This window comes from Callionymus lyra, chromosome 1, assembly GCF_982586985.1.
Source record: "Callionymus lyra chromosome 1, fCalLyr1.hap1.1, whole genome shotgun sequence".
Classification (NCBI taxonomy): domain Eukaryota; kingdom Metazoa; phylum Chordata; class Actinopteri; order Syngnathiformes; family Callionymidae; genus Callionymus; species Callionymus lyra.
In genome coordinates, this window is record NC_141818.1 from 3,855,386 (window position 1) to 3,880,623 (window position 25,238).

General features: G+C 38.3%; 1 protein-coding gene across 1 annotated transcript in view; it reads left to right on the forward strand.

The window, feature by feature from the left end:
• Positions 1-25,238, forward strand: part of tmem8b (transmembrane protein 8B) — an 82,134-nt gene that overhangs the window by 19,656 nt on the left and 37,240 nt on the right. The window contains exons 5-8 of the mRNA XM_087788598.1: positions 946-1,214; positions 6,263-6,645; positions 22,480-22,576; positions 24,603-24,726. Of these exons, the coding sequence (XP_087644724.1) occupies positions 946-1,214; positions 6,263-6,645; positions 22,480-22,576; positions 24,603-24,726 (873 nt within the window). The remainder of the gene's footprint in view (positions 1-945; positions 1,215-6,262; positions 6,646-22,479; positions 22,577-24,602; positions 24,727-25,238) is intronic.

Consider the following 25,238-nt stretch of genomic DNA (forward strand, 5'->3'; position numbering starts at 1 on the left):
ATAGAAATATATATTTTATGTTAAATTTACTTATTTAAGAAACAAAGAAGGTAAATAGGAAACAAGATAGAAAACAAAGAAACAAGATGGGAAACAAGGAAACAAGATAGGAAACAAAAATGAATAAACAAGATAGAAATATATATTTTATGTTAAATTTACTTATTTAAGAAACAAAGAAGGTAAATAGGAAACAAGATAGAAAACAAAGAAACAAGATAGGAAACAAGGAAACAAGATAGGAAACAAGATAGGAAATGAAGAAACAAGATAGGAAACTAAGAAAAAATATAGGAAATTAGAAAACAAGATAGGAAACAAGGAAACTAGATAGGAAACAAAGAAACAATATAGAAAACAAGGAAACAAGATAGGAAACAAGATAAGAAACGAAGAAACAAGATAGGAAACTAAGAAAAAAGATAGGAAATTAGGAAACAAGATAGGAAACAAAGCAACTAGATAGGAAACAAAGAAACAACATAGAAAACAAGGTAACAAGATAGGAAACTAAGAAACAATACAGGAAATAAGATAGGAAACAAGGAAAACGGTAAAATTAGAATTAAAAAAAAAAATTAAAACGCTTATACTCTATGTAAAATGTACTTATTGTCGTACCAATGACCTTTTTTTTTACTTCTCTCAATCTTGCACATTTAACACTTTGAAATTTGATATAAAAATATAAAATAAACTGTATATTAAAAGACTATAATGAAGATCATCTGTCAATGTAACAAATTAAAAAAATATATATTTAGAGAAATCAATATATCATGTGCAAATACATTTTACACAAAAATGAATAAAAAAAGGCATTTTATCTATTCCACAAGGTGAAATATGACCCTTGGGCAGGACTAGTCTAATCCGTGTTCTGGATTCTGAAGGAGAATTTTCCTAAATGATCCTGATAATGATCCTCATCGTGCGTCTCCGCAGGGTTTTCATCCCCAACTACGTGTCGAAGGTACGAGTCCAGCTGCTGAACTGCAGCACGAGGAACAAGAGCGGAGAAAGTTGTCCTGTGGTGCTGAAGATCAGAGCTCGAGCTCCACCCGTGCACAACTCCAGCGCCATGGACTGCAGGGAGTGGAACCCCTGCCAGCTGGACACCCTGGTGCCCGCCTGGGAGCACTGGTACTACATCCTGGTGGAGAGATACCTCAGCAACTCCGACGTCTACTTCCGCATCGGGGTGCAGGTGACGGGTGAGTGTTGACCTGGAAGTTATCGACGACTCAGCGACTTTTCCCCTCAGAACATTCAGAGTCATCGTGTTTCTAAGACCAGACTTTAAGATATTTATACTCGTGAGACCTTTAGCCTCGAACATCCTCACTTTTCACTTCATCTCATGCTCTCAAGATGAGGTGAGAACAAAACCAGGAGAGAAGGACAAAAACAAGAAAGAGAAACTGGAAACAAGATAAGACACAGAAAAAAAAAGCACAGAAACAAAGGTATGATATAAAAAAAAAAGCAGGAAACAAATAAAAAAGAAACAAGGAAACAGAAAAGAAGCGTAGGAAACAAACGCAGATAAAAGAAAACAAAAAAACGAAAGGAAAAAAAATTGGAAACAAAAAAGTACAGTAGAAAATAAGGAAACAAGATGGGAAAAAAAGGAAACATAATAAGAAACAAGAAAACAGAAAAGAAACAGGAAACCAATACAGAAACAAGGGAACAAAAAGGGAACAGAAAACTGAGAAAACGATACAACTGAAAAGAAACATTGAAAACAATCACAGAAACAATGAAATAAGATAGGAAACAGACAAACAAGATAGAAAATAAGGGAACAAGATGGATACAAGGAAACAAAATGGGAAACATAAAACAGGATAGCAAACTATTTAAAAGAAAGGGAAATTAAAAAGGAACCAAATAGTATAGTATAGTATAGGAAAATAGTAAACAAAGACACAAGCTAGGAAACAAAAACAAAGCGGGAAGCAAAACCAGCAAGAAAGTGAGGATAAGAAATAGAAAAAGAGTGAAACAAGGAAACAGAAAAGAAAAAAAAAAAAACGAGCACAAAAACAAATAAAAAAGGGAAGGAAATAGGAAACTAGGTAATAAGATAGGAAACAGAGAAACAAGACAAGAAACATAGAAACGAGACTGGAAAGAAGAAATAAGAAAATAAAACAAGGAAACAAGCATTAAAACAATAAAATGAGAAGGTAAAATAGGAAACAAGGACACAAGATAGGAAACAAGGAAACAATGCACGGAAATAGGAAACAAGGAAACAAGAAAAGAGAAAAGAAAACTAGGAAACAAAAAGGTAAACAATAAAATGAGAGGGTGAAATAGGAAACAAGGACACAAGATGGGAAACAAGGAAACAAAAAGGAAACTATCAATCAAGCGTGAAGAAAAACAAAATTAAAGAGAAAAGAAAAATGGGAAATGAGCACAGAAAAAAGGAAAATAGCAAACAAGGAAACCAGACTGGGAAACAGAAAATAAAATTAGGAAAGAAGCATGTTGATGAGTAAATTAAATGGGAAACTAGGACACAAAGAAAGGAAATAGGAAACAGAGAAACAAGATAAGAAACATAGAAACGAGACTGGAAAGAAGGAAAAAGAAAAGAAAACAAGGAAACAAGCATGATGAGAAAAAGATGAGAAGGTTAAATAGGAAACAAGGACACAATATAGGTAACAAGGAAACAACAGACGGAAATAGGAAACAAGGAAACAAGAAAGGAAACAAGTAAAGAGAAAAGAAAAGGAAAGAGAAAAGAAAAATGGGAAACGAGCACAGAAAAAAGGAAAATAGCAAACAAGGAAACCAGATTGGGAAACAGAAAATAAAATTAGGAAACAAGCATGTAGACGAGTAAATAAAATGGGGAAACTAGGACACAAGATAGGGAACAAGGAAACAGAAAAGAAACATTGAAAACAATCACAGAAACAATGAAAAAGAGATAGAAAAAAATAGAAAGTAAGGAAATAAGATGGATACAAGGAAACAAAATTGGAAACAAAGAAACAAGGAAAGGAAATAGGAAACTAGGTAATAAGCTAGGAAACAGAGAAACAAGATAAGAAACATAAAAACGAGACTGGAAAGAAGGAATAAGAAAAGAAAACAAGGAAACAAGCATGAAAACAATACAATGAGATGGTAAAAAAGGAAACAAGGACACAAGATAGGAAACAGGGAAAGAGAAAAGAAAACTATCAAACAAGAGCAAAGAGAAAACAAATGGAAAGAGAAAAGAAAAATGGGAAACGAGCACAGAAATAAGGAAAATAGCAACAAGGAAACCAGACTGGAAAACAGAAAATAAACTTAGGAAACAAGCATGTTGATAAGTAAATTAAATGGGAAACTAGGACACAAGATAGAAACAAGAAAACGGAAAAGAAAACTATCAAACAAGCATAAAGCGGAAACAAAAGAGAAGAGAAAAGAAAACTAGGAAACAAGCATGTAGACGAGTAAACAAAATAGGAAACTAGGACAGAAGGTAGAAATAATTGACCGTGTAAACACACTGTAAGCCCTCCAGTTAGTTTTGAACCTCTTTGCTCTGGAAGCAGCAAATCAAGGAGACGCGACGAGGCTTGTTTAGGCTGATAGTTTGAAGAGGTCGCCGACGACTCCGCCGTCTTGTTGTTTGAAGAGAAACGACTCGGCTCTTTTGTAGCGGCTCCGCGGGGACGGCTCTCAAGTCGGTGGGAAGTCCACTCCCATGTCGAGACTCTCCTCGTACAGTGCACTTTGTCACCATGGCAACGCAGACACTAATTATTCACACTCTGTTTCTTTTCGAGCCGCCTGCCAGCCAGATCTTATTCTTGACCTTTTTGAGGATTTGAATTGACGACGCCTGGTTTTTTTTTTTTTCGAAGGGGGGGTAATATCTGCAGGGCGGACCCGGGAGCGGGTTGATAACGGATCTCTTATATAATACCGACTTGAATGGGAACCGACAGGATCTCCAGACAATGACCAGACAGAGCCGGGGCCCGTGGAAAACTAGGCTAGCGCTTTATTATTTATCATCCGCGGCAGGTGATTGGCCCCGGTCACGGATTATACATCAACACCTCACGCTGTATTTTCAGGCTCCCCTCGTCTGCTCTCGCCCACTCGCTCATACAGTCTGTCTGTCAAAGTTTTGCCTGCTGCGTCTGGGTATTTTTAGGAGCGACAGAAGCCGTATTGAACGTCGAAATACATCAAATCCTTTCAGAGACAACAGCATGCAAAAAAAAAAAGAAAAGGGGCTGAGCTGGAAAAGCCTTTGAAAAGCGTCTCCCCGTAGGCTCTGATGGTGCCGAGCCAGTAACCATCAGTGGCCGATATGCAGGCAGATGCTTTGGTTTGCACGGAGAGAAAAAAGGCTCACATTTGCTAAAAAAGTCTTTGTCTGGTTAGTGGAGAGAAGTGCCTGGAATTGAACCTTGATGTCTAAATCACAGACATAATGATGATCACACGTATAATATATTCACATTACTATCTTTTAATTGCGCTGTTCTATTGGGCTTTTGACACAGGAGGTTAAAAAAGGAAAAGGTCGTTCCGAATCTTTTTAAAGTTCCCATCAGGGGCCCTTGTTACTCCCTTTTGTCAATTTTATCTTTAGCGTTTTTTATTTTAACCCCCTTTATTAAAACATGAATTCCTCTCCGGCCTAGTCTCAAACAATTGTCACCTTCACTCCATCTGTCCATTACTTATCTAAAGTCAAACTCTATCGCAAAAGGGGCGAAAATATTTAAAGGTCGCAAGACGAAACAAAAAGATTATTTACGAAAACTGTCTTGACTGTAATTCACATTGTAAAATTGATTTTCTCTTCACTTTTGAAGGTTCGATCCATCTTTATTATCTCTGTTCTCATCAACATCAGTTTCTCTCTTACTAGAAGTCTCTTATCTTACCTTAAAGTGATAAGGTCACCCCAAATTCTAATCTCATTTATTTGACAGTGTCTACTGTCTACACTGGGGTGTTTCCTGTCTGTGTAGCATGTTAGCATTTTAGCTTCTGCTACAAACAAACTTAAAATATATAATTGTTTTTTTTCCGCAACAATTCCTCCAGTAGAGGCTTCAATACAAGATGGAGGTATTTCGATGTTTTTAAACGTGTCTTTTTAGACGAAGAGGACAAATGTAATTGCTGTTTGCAACCGTATTGACAAACATTTTGGCCTATAACTCTAAAAACACATGGATTACGATGAAAATAATCCCCAAATCGACTTGAGGGTGAGTAGAAAATATGATTTTTTTTGTGATATATCCCTTAGATACCGTAATTTTTACATCAACATGAACATTAATCCTATTGGATTTTTTGCCAAGGCCAGATAAAGTGTCTTGGCCTCGAGTGTAACACGTGTTCTTTAGATAATTGACCATCCATCCTTGAACCTTAATTAACTTTCTACAGGAGCCACATTATGCACTGGCACTGCTGCGAGGGGCCGTCAATCCAAAAGACATAAAAAAAAAAGAAAGGAGGTGTTAAAAGAGGAAATGAGGTATTAAATAAAAGGCCACGATGTCATGAATCAATTTAGTGATGACACCATGACTATAACACAAATGACCAAAAGTTTATGATAAAGCAAAAAGTAATTGAAATAAACTTGTTAGTTTTGTTTTGAAATCGGAATTATTAATTTGTAAGGGCCACAGAAATACAATAACCCTAATAATATACGTCTCTTTTACTACCTCATCTTCGGGTCATGTGAAAATAACATATGAGATACATTTTTTCTTCCTTTTGAATCTGAAACCACCACCTCCTCTGTCTTACGTGCCATCACTTCAAATCACCATATCATCAGCAAACATCATCGTCCATAGACGACTTATTCCATCTCTCTCCTGTAACATACATCTACAGGATTAATGAAAAATGCTTTGAAAACTGTGTCAAACTACTTTCTTTTGTCATTTTATAAATATACATGACATTCATGTTGAAATAAACTTTGCTAACATTTAACCTTCTGTACCGTTTCAACAACACCTGCTGGACTAAAGTTAAATTAAACTCAATAGTTTCAATGTTTATTGTTTAAGATGCTCTTTGTCAATCAGCTCACTTCTTTTTATGGAAGGAGTACCTCAAGGGTCGACAATTGGACCTTTTTTGTCTGCTGATTTTTACAGATCGTCATCATGTTACCTGCATTTCTCTGATATTATTGAAACATACTAATGCTCCTATCCACTTGGCTTTGACCCTGGTTTCTCCGATGACCATTTCTCAGATTGCTCCAAGTCCAACTTGTCCAAAGAGCAATCCCCGCCGGGCTCCTCCATGAACATGCCGCAGTCTTTCGGAACCGCGATGGGCTTCTCCCTGTCGGACACGCTCGCCATGGCGTCCATACCGAGCTTGTCTCACAACGCCAGCGACCTCCGCACCTCGGAGGACAGCGTGGTGTTCCTGCCTCCCGCCTCGGGCACCGACCGGTGCTGGCCGATCCGCCCGACCCTCCGGAACGAGCTGGACACCTTCTCCGTGCACTTTTACGTCTTCTTCGGACCCAACATATCCATTCCGCCCGACAGAGCCGCGGTGTTTGCCATCAACCTCATGCCGGTTCTGGACAGCGGCGGCGTCCTCAACATGGAGCTGAAGCTCAACATGGTGAGTCCACAGGTCTTGATTATCACATCATCATCACTGTTTATTCATTTTAGTGTTTTATAAAGCTATGAATCCACCAAAGCTTTAGTCCATATCTTTTCCATGGATGTATCAAAATCAGGTTTTTTTTCTCGCTGGCTGTTTAATTCTTATCTGGACAAAAAGAAAAACAACTCTGGCTCTGTCTGTTCACCTCCTGTGCTCAACAAACTCACCTTTCTCTGCATATTTACTCTATTTAATTGGCAATAGAAGTCATCAATATTTGCTCTGCAGCATAAATGTCACCATCGCTGTTTTACTTTTTATCCGGGTACATCATGAACTTCCCTAAATGTCTTACTTTGCATAATCTTAGCGGGACATTTAGAAAAGAATAATAATGACTAGAAGTATTAATCGACTAGAAAAGCGATGGGACAATGCATACCACGGCCAAGGAGACTTTATAAGATACCCGAGTACCAGTGAGGAAGTGTCCTCAATCATTGTCGCAAAATGGACCATTATTTTTGGGTGTTATTGTCACAAACTGGTCTTTATTGTGTGGAAGAAAAGTATCGCAGAAAAAACAACCAAAAAAACCCTACAAAATAACAACATTAGTAAATAAAAAAAAAAACACATGATAGTCATTGGGAGCCATTGACGTCTTTCTACACGGAGATAATCCCAATGAGTGCTTGTCTTTCACCTGCCAGTGTGCAATATATTTTTTAAAAACGGATCACATGTCAAGACACGATTAAAATAAAACACCTGTCAGAGAATACAAAGGAAACGGCATATATTATTTATTCTTTCTGATACCACGAACCTGATATTGTTACAAATGAACTAGTATGTGTTAACAATAATGACACATTTTGTTACTTTGTTTCGATCGTGTGTAGTATTTTATAGAGCAATGTTATTATTTATCTTGTTTTTATCTCTCGAAGAGTTGGCTGTTATATCAGAACAATTGTCATTTTTTAAACTTTCCTAAATACAGGTATAATTCCAGAATATTATCACCTGCTTCTTGTTCCATTATCAACAATTCTGGAAAACTTTAGTATATTTTTCTACCAACAGACAGACAGATAAACATATTGTGCACATCAGCTCCTTGGCAAAGGGTATAAATGTTGAAGCAAGTAGAATTTCTCTTTATAAAAATGTTCTGTTTCATGAAAAGCCAGAGAACACGTTGCTCTACAAAACGGGCATAATATTTCTCACTCCATGTCTGGCTCTCGATCATCTGGGAAACATTTTTCACATTTGGACCACTCCACGTTTTGAGGTCACATAAACAACTGTCTGGCCGAGTCTGGGGCGAAGCACCGGAGCAAACGCAGCGCGGCGGCTGTTTTGCGGTGTATGGTAAATGGACTCAATTCATAGCACGATTTATCAACTTTAACAGCCCTCTGAGTGCTTCACAATGTTTACCTCATTCACTCAATCTCACTCACGTGTGCGCACACGGATGTTGGGAGTTGTCAAATCACCACCTTGCTCAAGGATGCCGTCGGCTGAGGGGTGTGGTAACGGATTTATCGCCTGGATCAACGATGGTTTCTGAACAAAAGCCCATTTTTTTTAGTGATCAACAAGTGGCAGCCATTAGTAATTTAGACGTATTGCAGCCGACTTTCACTCCAAACTATATGGCCCTTCTATTAAAGTTCTTAAGTGGTGAAATGTAAGTACTACCATCTTACAACAAGAATTGTGACTCTTGTTAGTTTGATAGATGTGATGGTGTAAGTGGTTGTCCTTCTCTATTCACCCTCACATGGACACTCTCTTAAGGGTTGGCCATTGTAGCTAGATGGATGGATAATAGTAATAAATTCCAGATCTTCCTTTGGTGGCTCATCACTTATTCATGTTTAAAAACAAGGAAGCCCCCCCCGAGCTGCATAATAGTATTTTCTTTATCATAGACTATTGTGTCTGAAGGAGGTCGTATGGAAGATAAAAGGCTGGTATAAGCGATGATATATTTTGGGTCCAGCTTAGTCACCGAAGCTCTCACAAAATCCTCTTTTATAGTAGCATTTGAACAAATATTATTGTCATTTTTATTGTTTTGTTGTGGCAAAGTAGATTGATAGTCATGTTGAGATGTTGTCCTATAAAGATGCCATTGATTTAAGATAAAATAAGGAATAGAGGTTAAAGATGTTCAGAGTAAGAGTTAAACTGAGGTTGAAGTTAAGATATTTGAACAAACACAGAGATAGTTAAGATAATTTCACCCTCAAAGATTTGAAATACAATATCAAAGTCATACTTCCTGTTTGGTAAATATACATTTTGTTAGGCCTGTGACTTGGACTGCAAAAATATTTTGACCCCTTGTGTGATTGACTCAGACACCCCTGTACGGATTGACAATTAATGTTTCACAAATTCAAGAAAAGTGACAGATTCTTGTCATCTTCGATCTTGATGATTCCCCCCTGGCGGGTCTTGTACCCTCAGATGTCTTGTCTTCAAACTGACAATGTCCCATGTTAGATAACACCAACACAAACTGCAATGGCTTCCAGTGTATCCAGTGTATAAAAATCCAGATGTACTAATGGTTTCTGTCAGGTTAGGAATATGATTTAACGATTTTACTTAAACAAAGAATAGAAATCAGATCTGGTTTAAAGTCACACTTTTTACTTGTACAAGTGAGAAAAGAACAGAGTTTACTTGTTTCTGTCTGAAACTTTTTTCGAAGCAGAGAGCTGTTGGTTCGCTTTTTTTATTATATCAGTTGCAGTCTCACAAGCCGTTGATTACTTACTTCAAAGGTTTTCACAAAAGACAAACTTGAACGAGTTATTATCGCTCAAGGTCGGAATTTAGCTCTTAACTCCTGGCACAAAGACATCTTTACTCACCACATTCCTCTCCCACACAAGAACTTATAAGACATATAATTAGTGAGAAAATACTATTATATGAGGTTGAGTAAATGTGATAAAACCTACTTTAGCTCATAACTTACTCATCTGAGACTTAGCCACTCGAGTAACAGACCTAAAAACCAACAAGATTGGTGCCCAACATGACTACCGTCTATAAGATCCGGCCAAGTTTACAAGAAATGGAAACGAAAGAGCTTCCTTTAGTGCCTTCCATGAAGTGTGTGCCTATGGTGAAAATAAAGATGTTTTTTAATGATGTAAAAGTTGTGATTAGTCCGGATATATACGTGACTTCCAGTCTTTCGGCAGCTTTGGGCTACTTAGCATCGGCGTCACTTTTAGAAATGGGATGTTGAACTTTGGGCAAATGTCAATTGTCTGAATATATAAAGCTCCCGACCACACCAGAAGAAACATGAAAAAGTGAAACTGCTCGGCGTGAAGTCATCCAAAGGCATTTAAGGTCATGAGGAGGAACAGGGAGACAGAAAATGATGTTTTCAAGCACTTTGAGTTCCTACTCTCACATTGACTGTGCTTTACATACAAGGACTCGTCTATTGATTAATGCGCGCAAAAGTATTTTATGAGCAGTTAGTGTCTATTAGCGACACAAAAGGTGGCACTCTGCCATGTCATCTATCCCTTTCTCTGATTGATTTCCGTCCACAAATTGCTTCCCTTACCCCAGTTCTCTAGATAGAAATCCTAAACTTTAATGATGCATCGTTGCAAAACCCTCTTTGTCAGAGGCAGAAAAGTTTGAGGTGAAAGCGAAATCCTCGGATGAGCAGCAGATGATGAGTAATCGTGATCAGCCGTCACCTCCTGCTGGTGTATGGACTGAGACTAATAGACAAACAAACCCATGTGGACAGAAGCGTAAACCTTTTTTTTTTTTCGTGGCCGTAAAAAATCATTTCCGCGGTTGAAATGCCACCAGTCTGTTTACGCCAGACTCCCTCGATTTTTATGATATGCAAGGCTACGCTCATCTCTCATCTCAGCTTGGATCAAAACCCAGCCCCGACCGACTATCAATCATCGCACCTCCCAGCGGAAAACAAACATATTTCCCAAAATGTCAGAAGGAAAAGTATGTATCATTTTGCGTAGAGGGGGGGGGGGGAGGAGGTTGGTTAATTAATTGGATCGTTTATTGATTGCTCGCAGTGACTCACGGGCTCGCTGATTATTTTCCGACGGATGCACAGAAATGTAAATGATGATCCGGGGCTTCCTGCTGCTCTCGCGCCGGGAAGAGAGAGTCGAAAAAAAAAAGCCCAGAGAACAGCCTTTGTGGATTTGCTTGGTTAATTTTAATTTGCGGCTTCGGAGCCGCGGCGCCGAGACACCAACTGGCCGCTCCGATGGCACAAGTGAAGAGCTTGTGTTTGTCAGGCGACATCCTTTTTCTCTGGACAGATTTGTGCCCCCCTGAGCGATGATCTGTCACTCGCCGGTCTCAGGCGGCGAATCCATTCAGTCGTGGCCGGAAGGGAAGGAAATCGCCGGGAGATTTGAGGGCCTCGGTGTGTGACAACACGAGTGATATCGCCGCTGATATTTATCATTTGATGTCTATTTATACCCTTTCGGTAGACCTGATGTTTAAAGATAAACTCCACATGGTTTTTACTTCTTGCAGATTTGACGGGTCAAAAAAACACATCAAATAGATCGGATGTGAAGAAGGAAGAAGAAATCTTTGGGGTTCTATTTAAGCGTCTTGAATGCCAAATACCCTTTTTTTTTGCAGATTTGAGGTTGCTTTTATTTGACAGTAATTGCCTCCTAGAATTAGCTTCTAGGGAATTTTCATTTTTAATTGACGAAACCCCGTTGACATAATTGGGCCAGCCCACTACCAGGAATTGCCCCCGCAACGGCAGAGCGGTTTTTATCTAGTGAGCCCTTTTCGGGAATCTACCGCAAGAGACGCCCTCGTTTCCGGCAGATCGACAAGAAATCCTTGACACTAATCCCTCAGTACTTTGTCTCAGACTTGCTTTACATCGAAAGATTTGCATCTTAAATCTGTGTTTCTGACCCACGGAGGATGGAATCACGAGAACTATACGGCTAGTAAGTTGGATTTACCAAACGAATCAGAGGTTTTCTTTTTTCTTACGCCACCCTTTGTTTATCCCTGGTTCCCCCCGCCTCCCTTAGAACCTTTTAAAGAGAATAATCGAGGAATAAAAGATGGAAAAATACCTGTAAATATCCTAAGTATGCTGTTAGATTAAAAATTATTATACACTATACGTATACGCCATACTTAAATTAATGCTAAAAGATAATCAAAATATAAAGTATAAGTTACTTGCTTCATCTAAGAGCTTAAACGTTTGAAGACACATTCACAATCAACATTTCACTCAGACTGATTTACACTGTTTCAAGAAAAGCTGGGAACAGAATTAGAAAAATGACAGCGGTTAGTTTGACGTCTGTTCGTCTGCCCTTTTCACACCTGAGGGCGTGAAACAAAGCGGGACACACCCAGGAAAGGGGGGCTGGAAGACAAAGGCATCCACCCACGCAACAGGGAAGCAAGTAAGTTACTCTCCAGGTGATCGAGACATAGACAAACTTGAAAGAACCATCTGCCCCGGAAGAGACGACCCCCTGGATGGGGAACTTTCCCTTAAATACAGCGATGCTCTATAGTACTGGACCGTCTTTCCCGGAGCTCTGGGTGTGAATCTCAATTAGTGGAGAAGCAGATTCTCGACTCGCAGGTCGAATCATCGATTCCGCGTTACTGACATTGTCCAGCAAGTTGCCGTGGCAACTGTAACCAGATTGATTTTTTTTTTTTCCAGTTGAACTAACATGAATTTAGACTAAGGTTCTTCTTGCTGCTCTGTCGACGTGCGTCTGAATAAAGTGTCTTATTGAACCGAACGAGACACTGAGTATCTACGAAATGTAAATCATCTCTTAAGTACCGCGGTGAAAAGATAGCAGCTCACGACAGACAGATGTTCCATCACGATGACAACTGTATCGTCTCTGGTGAGATGGAACAGATGTGTAGGATTGTACACGCAAAGTTGTCTTTGTCAGAACTGACTCCATTTTGATTTTCACATTTCTATTGATTTCCTCCTTTTTTCTTTTCTCCTCACTCTTGCCTTTACTTTCCAGTTTAAAACCCTCCATCGTTTCCACCCCGTCTGCACTTTCCTTCTCACCTGCCTTGTTTTCACCACATTTAATCCATCCATCTTCACTCATTCTTCACTCTTTCTTCATCTATTGATGGATTGGAACAATGTTGTGTATCTTTAACATGTATGTACAGTGTATGTCCTCATATATATATATATATATTATAGATATATTAAAGTCATAGTTCACTCAAAATTCAAATTTTCTACTTACCCTCATGTCGACCAAGGCTTGGGAGTAATTTTTTCCTTTTTAGAGTTATAGACAAAAACGTTTGTTCATTTTAATGTAGCGACTGGAGCTCAGCTGTTGTCATCTTTATCTTAGTCCAAAAAGACACTTAAAAACATCCAAATCACTCACCTTTAACGCCCCTCTTGTATTGAAGCCTCCACATGTGAAATTGTTTCTGAAAATTAAGAAGGAAGTATATATTTTATACTTTTTTGTAGCAGAAGCTAAAAGGCTAACATGCTACACAGGCAGGAACAACCACTGGTAAATATTGCATAAGCTCCCAGTGTAGTTTTTTAAGTTTTTAATTTTGTCTTTTTGGACAAAAATGACAATTGAGCACCGTTTGCTTACAAGTGAGAAAAGAACAGAGTTTACTTGTTTCTGTCTGAAACTTTTTCGAAGCACAAAGATGTAAGTTCTCTATTTTTCGTCCATAATTCTAAAAAGGAACAGTTCACTCTGGAAATAATCCCAACCCTTAGTTGACATGAGGGTGAGTAGAAAATGAGTGTAGCTTCAATTCATGATTGATTGATTATTTTCATTTCTTTGATTTTATAGGACAAGAACTATACACCAAATTGATGAATCAAAGTAAATTACAAAATAGAAAATATTGTGGGAAACGTCTCCTTATGATCAGATTCATAGTTTCACTCTGACCTCATGTGGACCCCAGAAACACAGTCAAAAGGCAGCTTGTGGCCCCCGAGCCACACTTCACCCCGTTCAAAATCAGAAGATCCCTCAACAAAACATGGGAAAACGACACAAATAGGTGTATTTTGATTTAAAAATGACTTATTTACTTTATATAATAGATTATTTGAAACCCGAACTGAGAATTTCTGAACGACAAAAGTACTTTCCTTTTCATTCTCTCGCCTCACTTATCTAAAAAAGACAATGAATTAGCAGTTTCCACTCCAGCGGATGACCTTGAGTTTTCTCCTCCGCTCCGGCTGCTTCGCTCGCAGCCGTGGCTAACAGCTGCATAATGGCTCAGGAAGGTAGAAGTATGAACAATAAACGTGATTAATGTCACCGCACATACTACGCCGGCGCAAAGTGCTTTACAAATCGCGGCGATAAATAAAAGAATTCCGTCCATGAATATTCGATGAAGCTGATAAATGGCAAAAACAACAGCAGAAATTAAACACATCAGGCTCTTCGCAGACATGAGAAGCAACGGGAAAAAAGGAGAGTCTGTGATATTAGCTCCGGGTTTAATTCCACTTTTCCGGCCTTCACGCCGTCCTGTATCAAACAAGGAGTTTCCTGCTCGGAGCCGATAAAAGATTTGGAGAAGGATCAAACGTATCGGAAAATCTCGCTTCCTCAATTTGATGCGTTTCCTGGCGGCCGTCGGTGTGACATTGTTTGAACAGGATATTGGTGCGGCGGCAGAACATTAGCGCGACAAAGTATTTCGGTCAGAAGTTAATTAAATCGCCTTTTTGTCGATCGCTTTCAGAAACATGAATGGACTCGACCGCGTTTTAAGATGCTTTGTTCAAAGTGCTTTACGCGGGTCGGCAAATTGTCTTCGTGCCCAATGTTCTGGTGACTTGACGGTCATGTGACCATCATCGCGAACCATGTATCAGTCGATCTATATTTCTCTTGCTCTGATCTATGGTCACTCATTCTGGCTAGTGATCGGAAAAACAGGATCGCCGATTAAACCGGAGAGAATTCTTTTTTTTTTCCACTCACATTTAAAGATAAGGAGCTCAGTCATTGTTGAGACACTCAAAGTAGAACTGCTGCTTCCCAACATGGAGAGAATCGAGTTGGGGTTGCTAGGGAAGATTTTTAGGACGCTTCCCACGGAAAGTTTTCTTAAGTGTAGTTACCTTTTCAGTCCAGTCCCTTCGTACGTGATGATGTCACAGGATGACAACAACTTTCCAAAAGCTTTTTGACGAGTTAAGGATTGATTGATAAATTGAACTGAAAGATTAGAGGACACTTTATACCACATGTGACTTTCACCCCAACAGAATAGGTCCGGGTCACCTATGAAGACACCCCCGATTGAAGGACCGTGAACCATGCCAATATTATAAACATAAATTAATCAATAAATTAAAGTGATAGTTCACCCAAAATTCAAACTTCACACATTTTCTACTCACCCTCATGTTGACTAAAGGTTGGGATTATTTTCAGAGTAATCTGTTGCTTTTTAGAGTGATAGACAAACATGTTTGTTCATTTTAATGTAGTGACTGGAGCTCAGTTGTCTTCATCTTCGTCCAAAAAGACACTTAAAAAACATCCAAATACCTCCATACTGCTCGTCTGAAACGACCCAAAATACTCGTCCCGGAAAACTTGGTTTAAGCTCGTTTCCAAACAGGAAGTACTCCGGCTAAATACTGTGAGCACTTCCAGTGTAGACAGTAGACTGGCATTGCGATATTCATCCTGAGTAATTCCAGTTTGTGTAGCATGTTATTGTTTAAACTTCTGCTCCAAACAAGCTAAAACTATAGACTTGTTTTTCTGAAACAATTCCTCTTGTCGAGGCTTCAATACAAGATGGATGTTACGGACGAGCAGTATATGGAGGTATTTGGATGTTTTTAAGGGTCTTTTTGGACGAAGATGAACCTGAGCTCAAGTCGCTACATTAAAATGAACAAACATTTTTTTCTTTAATTCTAAAAAGGAACAGATAATCCCAACCATAGTCGAGGGTGAGTAGATATTGAGTGAATTTTTGGGGGAACTATCACTTTAAACCAATTTTACTTTTAAAGTTGGATCCCTATTTATTAAGTCATTATTTTGACGGACCGGCCTACAGATAAAACAAAAAATAAAAAGGCACAACCTGCAAAAACCTTCAAGTGTGTACAAATACTTCTCATCATGACGCTGAGTCAGCAAGAGCCCCTCGGGCTGGTTTGTGTACAACAAGAAGATCTAGAGTTTATGTTTCTTTGTTCTCTTTTTCACTGCTTGTTATTTTTAGTAGACTTCACTGAAATCCGAGGCTACTCTAAAATCTTCATCCTATACAGCTATCTAGACCGGTCGTCGAAAATGTAGTGCACACTCAATTGGCGCACTCAAATGGCCAGAAAATGTAGTGTGGATCGATGGACACTTTCCACCCGCCACCTTAGTGACGTAGATGAGGCTACGTCTTGAGATACGTCGCTAAACGACGTAATAACACAATGAAACACAACTTAATAACTTGTTTAGATTGGGGGGAAAACACGTATGTCGGCGATAGGATAAGTAATAATAATAATAATAATCTCTATTTATATAGCGCCTTTCTAGACAAGGGTCACAAAGCGCTTTTACAATCAAAAGCAATATAAAGTTAAAAATACCTACACATTTAAAAACTCTAAAAGGCCAAGACAACATAAAACAAACACAGGAGTCCAAGAAAATCAGGAAAAGCACAAATAAAAATGTCTTCAGATGTTTCTTGAAGGAGTCAGTAGATCATCAAACACAGAGATGGTTCCAAAGCTTAGGAGCAACAGTCTGGAAGGATTTCTCTCCTCTGGTCCTGAAGCGTGTTCAGGAACCATCAGTACCACAGACCTCAGAGCCCGAGCTGGGGTGTAAGGCTGGATCAGATCACTGATGGAAGGTCTGACCATGAATAGATCTGAAAGTAAGAACCAGAATTTTAAAGTTGATCCTGAAAGAAACTTGAAGCCAGTGAAGAGTTTTAAGGATCAGGAGAAATGTGAGTTCTTCTACTAGAGCGGCTCAGAATTCTCGCTGCAGAGTTTTGTATTAATTGCAGGCGAAAAAACTCTTTTTGTTTAGACACAAAAATAAACTGTTACAATACTCTTAAAGAGAAGACAAAAACTCAAAAAAGGGTTCCAACAGACGGTAGCAATCAACCTTAAAAAGTAGTAGAAGAAGAAGCTGTCGAGTCATTTCCTGTACGTGCGTAGCAGCAGAGTTTTATTTGAGACAGTACTACCCTGTTGAAATCAGCGCACTGCACAAGTAAGTAAGTGCACTGTCTTGCAGTGTACTGTGAAGCAGTGCACTTGGAGAAGTGCACGATTTTAGACACGGCACACATTAGGAAAGACAATGATGTTTGCTGATGAGATGGTGATTGCAGTAAGGAAGTGAAGTAGAAGTATGAGTTGAGAAAAAGATAGAGCTCTCTTTTTATCTAGTTGGTGGTTTTTGTACCGCAATTAAGAGAGCTAGTGTCTCAGGTGTACTCTCAGGATTTCCAAGGATCAACATGGCCATCTGTAGAAACGAAGACTCCAAGTGTCGACACCAATGTTGACTTGTGATCTAAAAAAAAGTCAAGAACCGTAGAGTCGCCGACTCTTCTTTGATCAACACTTTGTGTATCCGAGTGAAAGACGGGGCGACTCGAGGGGGGCGGAGGAAGAGGGGGCGACACACATTTGTTAACTCCGCCGGGTGTGATTGACTCCGACTTACCAGGAGGGTTTTTAGGGCCAGATGGTGAGCTCCGGAGAAGTCTGAGGATCCCAGCGCTTTGGCAAAGTGTTTGTCGAGTCACTGCATTAATCAACAGATGTGCCAAAATCTCTGAATATACATCAGGCTCGGCGGGTGCCAGGGGGCGAGCGAGGCTTCTTTATCCAGGAAATAATTGCTGGAAACGTATCTCTACAACATCGCTTTCCTCCCGGAGTCTAATGTGTGTTCTACCGCTTTTTGACGGATTGTTACCGACGTGAACGAGGCATTAATTTGAAACATATTTTCCGTTAATGAACCAGAGCTTCTCGTTATTCAAACTCTCACTGTTCAGGACTTTTCTTCACCTCTGAGCCAATTTATTTAACTAGATGCAGAATAATTCTCTCCTCTTTTTTGTGTGTGTGTGTGTGTGTGTGTGTGTGTGTGTGTTGAGATGATGGTGATCTATAATTGATGCTTGCTGGAGATAAACTGACAACAGCTTCATTTGCCGCAGCTTCAGGCCGTCACGAGGGGAAGAGCTTGATGTGTTTTCAAAAGTTCAGGAAGTTTACGGAGAGGAAATGAAAAAACTCCCTGCAGTGGTGATGTCAGCGCTTGAAACATGTCGGCGAGCGTTTTTTCCTCCGAGGCGAATATTTGTACATGACAAAAAGAGTCTTTGCAATATTGAAAAGATCTAAAGTGTTTTGGATTAAAGTCTTTTGTATCTTATTGCGGATGTGATGGTGACATATTCAGAGAGTGCAAACCTCCACCAAACAGCTGATTTCTACCAAAATTTAGTATTTTATGTGTTTAATTCAGCATTTGAAATATCATTGATAGCATGTACAGGTAGATCCACGAAACAGCAGGGGGCAGCAGCGGTTTCTCACATAGTAGGCGAAGAAGAGTTGCAAACTAGTGCTGTGTCTCAAATCGCATACTAGCGTACTCAAAGTAAGTATTTTTAGTGCGTAACTGCGTCTCAATTCTGAGTATAGCGATAGCGTTCCAACAGCTGATTGCAACATCGTTAAATAGTAGTAGAAGAAGAAGCTGTCGCGTCATTTCCTGTTAGTGTGTAGCGTCAGCGTTTGATTTGAGACATACTATCTGTTGAGAATTTGCGTACTAGTTAGTATGTACACTATCCTGATGCATACTAACTTCTAGTATACTAAGAGAAGTATGCGATTTGAGACACGGCACAGTAGTCATTTTCTCCTTTTTTTACTTTTAATTTCTTCCACATTTGTTCTCTCAAAATAAGTAGAAAATATATTTGATTAAAAAAAAAAAAAGAAAACATTACATTTAAAAATATTCAGTTTTTAGTACTTTTTAAGATCTATATGCACAAAAATATAAATAATAAATAAACTATTTTTACATTTATTCATTTAACAACTTTTACCCATTCACACACACATTCACACACTGACGGCAGTAGGCTGCAACGCAGCAAGACAAAAATCTAAAACTGAACAAACATGTACGTTTTTTTTTTACTTTTCACAGTCTTATAAAATATTTAACAAATATTCATGTTTTTAAATCTAAATATTTAATCAATATTTAGTTGATCATTCTTTTAAGATGAATATTAAATATAAACATTTACGACACCATCTTAACTGGAGCTGGGTTTGAACCGGCAACTTTTTAGGCCATGAGCCAAACACGTCTCCGCCCGAGCTAAAAACAAAATTTTAGTCAGAGGGCATTTTTTATCATCCCTTCTTTCTTCTCGTTGGAATAGGAAGAAGTAAATAGTGTGTCTCTTTTCGTCATTTTTATTTTCCACTGTTGAATTAAACAGTTTTTTAAATAAATATTTGCATAATATTATATTAATCTGTTCATCCATTTTTGAGTTATTTTGCGACGTAATTACAGTCATTGATGTTACAACAAAAGGAAGGTTTGCAGAAATGTTTACTTATGGAAGTAAGGAGTTGGATGATGGAAGAAAAAGAAGGTTTTCAAAGAACACCTACCCCTCCTTTAAGAGGTATACGAGATGTTTTGGACACACTAGGAGGAGATTCAAGTGGACGTGTTGGAATCAAAATTCAGTGGAAAGGATAAGAAGGTTGATGATGTTGGACACAAGGGAAAAAATAACCTTTTGAAGAATACCTACCCCTCCTTTAAGAGGTATATAAGAAGTTTTGCACACACTAGGAGGAGATTCAAGTGAATGTGTTGGAATCATAACTCAGAGGAAAGGATAGGAAGGTTGATGGATGTTGGACACAAGGAAAAAAAGAACCATTTGAAGAACACCTACCCCTCCTTTAAGAGGACACACTAGGAGGAAATTCAGTGGACGTTTTGGAATCAAAAATCAGTTTAAAGGATATGAAGGTTGATGGATGTTGGACACAAGGAAAAAATGTTTTTTTGAAGAACACCTACCCCTCCTTTAAGAGGACACACTAGGAGGAGATTTAGTGGAAGTGTTGGAATCAAAAATCAGTGGAAATGAGAAGAAGGTTGATGGATGTTGGACTCGAGGAAAAAATAGGATGTTGGACACGAGTAAAACATAGGACGTTGGACACAAGGAAAAAATAAACTTTTGAAGAACACCTACCCCTCCTTAAAGAGGACACACTGGGAAGAGATTCTGTGGACGTGTCGGGACAAAAAGAATCAGAGGAAACGATAGGAAGGTTGATGGATGTTGGACACAAGGAAAAAATAGGATGTTGGACACAACAACTTACCTTTGAAGAACACCTACCCCTCCTTTTAGAGGTATAAAATAAGTTTTGGACACACTAGGAGGAGATTCAGTGGACGTGTCGGAACCAAAAACCAGCGGAAAGGATAGCAAGGTTGATGGATGATGGACACGATGTAAAAATAGGATGTTAGACACAAGGAAAAAAAATAACCTTTTAAAGAACACCTACCCCTCCTTTAAGAGGACACTCTAGGAGGAGATTGAGTGGACGTGTCGGGATCAAAAAATCATAGGAAAGGATAGAAAGGTTGTTGGATGATGGACACGAGGGAAAAAAATGGGATGTTAGACACGAGGAAAAAATATTTTTTTGAAGAACACCTACCCCTCCTTTAAGAGGACACACTAGGAGGAGATTTAGTGGAAGTGTTGGAATCAAAAATCCGTGGAAATGAGAAGAAGGTTGATGGATGTTGGACTCGAGGAAAAAATAGGATGTTGGACACGAGTAAAACATAGGACGTTGGACACAAGGAAAAAATAAACTTTTGAAGAACACCTACCCCTCCTTAAAGAGGACACACTGGGAAGAGATTCGGTGGACGTGTCGGGACAAAAAGAATCAGAGGAAACGATAGGAAGGTTGATGGATGTTGGACACAAGGAAAAAATAGGATGTTGGACACAACAACTTACCTTTGAAGAACACCTACCCCTCCTTTAAGAGGTATAAAAGATGTTTTGGACACACTAGGAGGAGATTCAGTGGACGTGTCGGAACCAAAAACCAGCGGAAAGGATAGCAAGGTTGATGGATGATGGACACGATGTAAAAATAGGATGTTAGACACAAGGAAAAAAAATAACCTTTTAAAGAACACCTACCCCTCCTTTAAGAGGACACTCTAGGAGGAGATTGAGTGGACGTGTCGGGATCAAAAAATCATAGGAAAGGATAGAAAGGTTGTTGGATGATGGACACGAGGGAAAAAAATGGGATGTTAGACACGAGGAAAAAATATTTTTTTGAAGAACTCCTACCCCTCCTTTAAGAGGACACACTAGGAGGAGATTTAGTGGAAGTGTTGGAATCGAAAATCAGTGGAAATGAGAAGAAGGTTGATGGATGTTGGACTCGAGGAAAAAATAGGATGTTGGACACGAGTAAAAAATAGGACGTTGGACACGAGGAAAAAATTAACTTTTGAAGATCACCTACCCCTCCTTAAAGAGGACACACTGGGAAGAGATTCTGTGGACGTGTCGGGACAAAAAGAATCAGAGGAAACGATAGGAAGGTTGATGGATGTTGGACACAAGGAAAAAATAGGATGTTGGACACAACAACTTACCTTTGAAGAACACCTACCCCTCCTTTAAGAGGTATAAAAGATGTTTTGGACACACTAGGAGGAGATTCAGTGGACGTGTCGGAACCAAAAACCAGCGGAAAGGATAGCAAGGTTGATGGATGATGGACACGATGTAAAAATAGGATGTTAGACACAAGGAAAAAAAATAACCTTTTAAAGAACACCTACCCCTCCTTTAAGAGGACACTCTAGGAGGAGATTGAGTGGACGTGTCGGGATCAAAAAATCATAGGAAAGGATAGAAAGGTTGTTGGATGATGGACACGAGGGAAAAAAATAGGATGTTGGGCACAAGGAAAAAAATAACCTTTTAAAGAACACCTACCCCTCCTTTAAGAGGACACTCTAGGAGGAGATTCAGTGGACGTGTCAGAAGCAAAAAATCATAGGAAAGGATAGGAAGGTTGATGGATGTTGGACACGAGGACATGGAGAGGAGGAAGCATGTTCCCCACGGGAAACCTCTCGTGGGAAATAGTGAAAGAAGATTGGATTTTTGAGACGGTATTTACGCGCGGTAATTAAAACGCCAGACTCGTTGAACGAACAGACGGATGATACGGATCTGCTGCGCGAGATGTTAAAACACTGATCGTAAAAGTTGGTCGTCTTCTGGAAAATGTTCGGCTTATCAGAGTTTGGCAACGTCAGCATCTGGGAAACGACTTCTTTCTTCATCATAGAGAAGGAGCTTCACTTTCATCTTTTCTCGGTCAATATTCTACTTTAAAACGTGAGCGAAAAGCTCGTCATAATCAGAACGTCATCTTCTCTCGGACGGAAAGTACCATCTGGTAAACTCGCATTAAAATTTCAAGGATTTAAAAAAGAAAGTCAAGATTTTCCTGCTCCGGCCCTGGAACTAAAAAGTTAATGAAGATTCCATTTTATATCAATTATACAGTTGCTGTCTCTGAAGTTTGACTGTAAAATTAAAGTTCACGAAAAACCGGTTTGTTCCGGATGGTTCCACTCACGTTTTCTTTCTTTTTTTTTCTCGCAGTCGACTGTGAAGGGATCCAACGTCACCGTGTTCGCCTGCCTGAACCATGGGATGCCTCTCATCCTCAGCGAGAACTCGTCGCTCAAGTGTGAATCGGGTGAGTCCAATAAAAAAACTTTATCGATAGTTACACTCTATCTTCAGAGGGATTGTAGCAAATAATACTGGAGATTTTAATTTTTTTTTCTGTTAAATTAAATCGATTTTTTTTTAAATAAAGTGCATCTACGTCATAATTATCAACACCGTTCTTTTTATTGACTGTATTTAAATACAATTAATACACAATTAAATAATCTAAAGTATCTTTATTTGCATCCTTTTGTTTATATTTTGTATTTCTTGTCAAAATAAGGTTTAAACACCATGGAAATGTTTACAGTTAAATAAAAAAAAATATATTTTTTTTACTTTACTTTCAAATAAAACGCCCTTAAATAATGAATAATATTAATAAGAATAATATGTATTGACTTTTAAGCTTTAAAGTTTGTAATTCAAGTGATCACAAACAAAACCGGTTCTAAAGACACAATGCTAACGCTAACATTAGCCTCTTACCATGACTTTTAGTTTAAATTAACTTTATTTTCATCCTTTTGTAGATATTTTGGATTTCCTGTCAAAATAAGGTTTAGTACACCATGGAAATGTTTACAGTTAAAAAAATATATATATAAAAAACGTATTTTTCATCTTTAATTAAAAATAAAACGCCCTTAAATCATGAATTATATTAATAAGAATAATATATATTGACTTTTAAGCTTTAAAGTTTGTAATTCAAGTGATCGCAAACAAAACAGTTTTAAAGACACCATGCTAACGCTAGCATTAGCATCTTACCATTAATTGTAGTTTAAATTAACTTTATTTTCATCCTTTTGTAGATATTTTGGATTTACCGTCAAAATAAGGCTCTTTTCGTCCACATCCTTTCTTTCTTTTCTATCGTCGCTCTTAACAATTACAATATATACATTTAATTTCATATATTTTTGTCTAAATTCTCATTAAATATCTCCACAATCGACCTTTATATTGTAAATATATTACTTCAAACAGCATTGGTTCAGATTCTTTAGCTCCTCCGTGTTTTTGCTAAAACAGTTCATCACCTTGAATTCAACTGCAGTTAAATAATTCGGATTCATTTCAAATGAATCATTAAAGTGGAAAAAATATTCAACGAGTCGGTGTTTTGCTCTTTAGCCCGAGGTTACTCCATTAAGTTGTTTTTTTCCCCGACCGTGTCCACTTATGTGTCGAATAAATACTTGTTTATTTTCAGTTTATTTCCAGCTCCACACTTGCAATTAACACGGGAGGTCGATATCTCTTGTCAAATTCCAGCTCCTGAATAAACAAGTTTAATTTGCAAAAACGTGAGTTTGTTTTTGTGTGTCGGCGGGAAAAACCAACCGTGGCAAACATGAAGAGTCGTGGAGTAAAAACCATTAACGGATTCTGTGGAAACGTTAATTACTTTTACTGTTATATCTTGGGCTTTACAACACAAATGTTTGTTCAATTGTGAATATAACTTTTTTTTTACCCTTTATTTCTCAGTATTTCTTGTCACTCAGAATACATTTTTAAAAACTATTTATATCTTATTCATATTTGTCCTTTTAATACTCATTCTTTTATTAATTTTATAATTAAATAAATATAAATAAAATAATGTAATGGAAGTTTCAGCTTGTTTTTAATCATACGTTACATAAATAAATCTTCTTTACTTGCATTATATATAAGCTCTTTTTATTCATCCCTTCTTTTCTTTGGTTTTAATGTAATGTTACTAAATGATATTATAATATAACGTGGCTTGTCAGGAAAATGTAGTTTTTTTGTATTGTGTTAAAACTTGTGAAGCACTTTTGATAGTTCAGGTCGACGCATTAAATACATATATTGAAAAAAATATTGCAAATAAAATCGTGTGCAAACTCAAACTCATCTTATTTGGATGTTTTTTCTGATAATTCCTGACAGAATATCATGTCAGCCACTGACATATTCATTTAAAATAAATAAAAAACAACTATACTATTTTCTTATCTCCAAAAATGTAGGTTTTCTTGGATGGAGCTGACGTTCAAATCTGTTTTCTCCCACAGAAACCGTGTCCGGGTTCTTCCTCTCTGTCAACGCCTCGTCCAACATCACCAAGCTGAGGATCCCGTACCCACAGACGGGAACCTGGTACCTGAGCCTGCGCTCGCTGTGCGCCACAGAACACGGGTGAGACCTCGGGAATCCAGTTTGAACCACAAATGTTAACCAATGTGGGTCAATATGACTCGAAGGCCTGAAAATAAATGTGTTTGTGGTATCCCTTTGGTTGTCTCTGGGTCAAGGTGAACGACCTCAACCCCTGCATATGTATTTATAGTAGCCGGGGAGGTCATTGACCTTGACCCAGCGACAATACAAGGGATAACACATTTGTTTTCAGGTCTTCGGGTCACCTTGACCCTGAGATAAGACAAAGGGATTACAATCTGTGTGTATGTATATATTTATATATAGTTGTTAAAGGTAATAAAAGTAATAATCGTAATTTCTTTTTTTTTCTTCTAATAAAAACGACTAGTTAAGTTACTTACTATCAAGGAAATATATTTATATAAAAATCGATGGTTTAGGGAGAACAACTAGTATATTTACTGTGTAAAACAATATTCAGTGAATACAACTAAGTGTTAAATAAATAAATGTCAAAATATAATTAAAAAAAATCCGTATTAACGTTC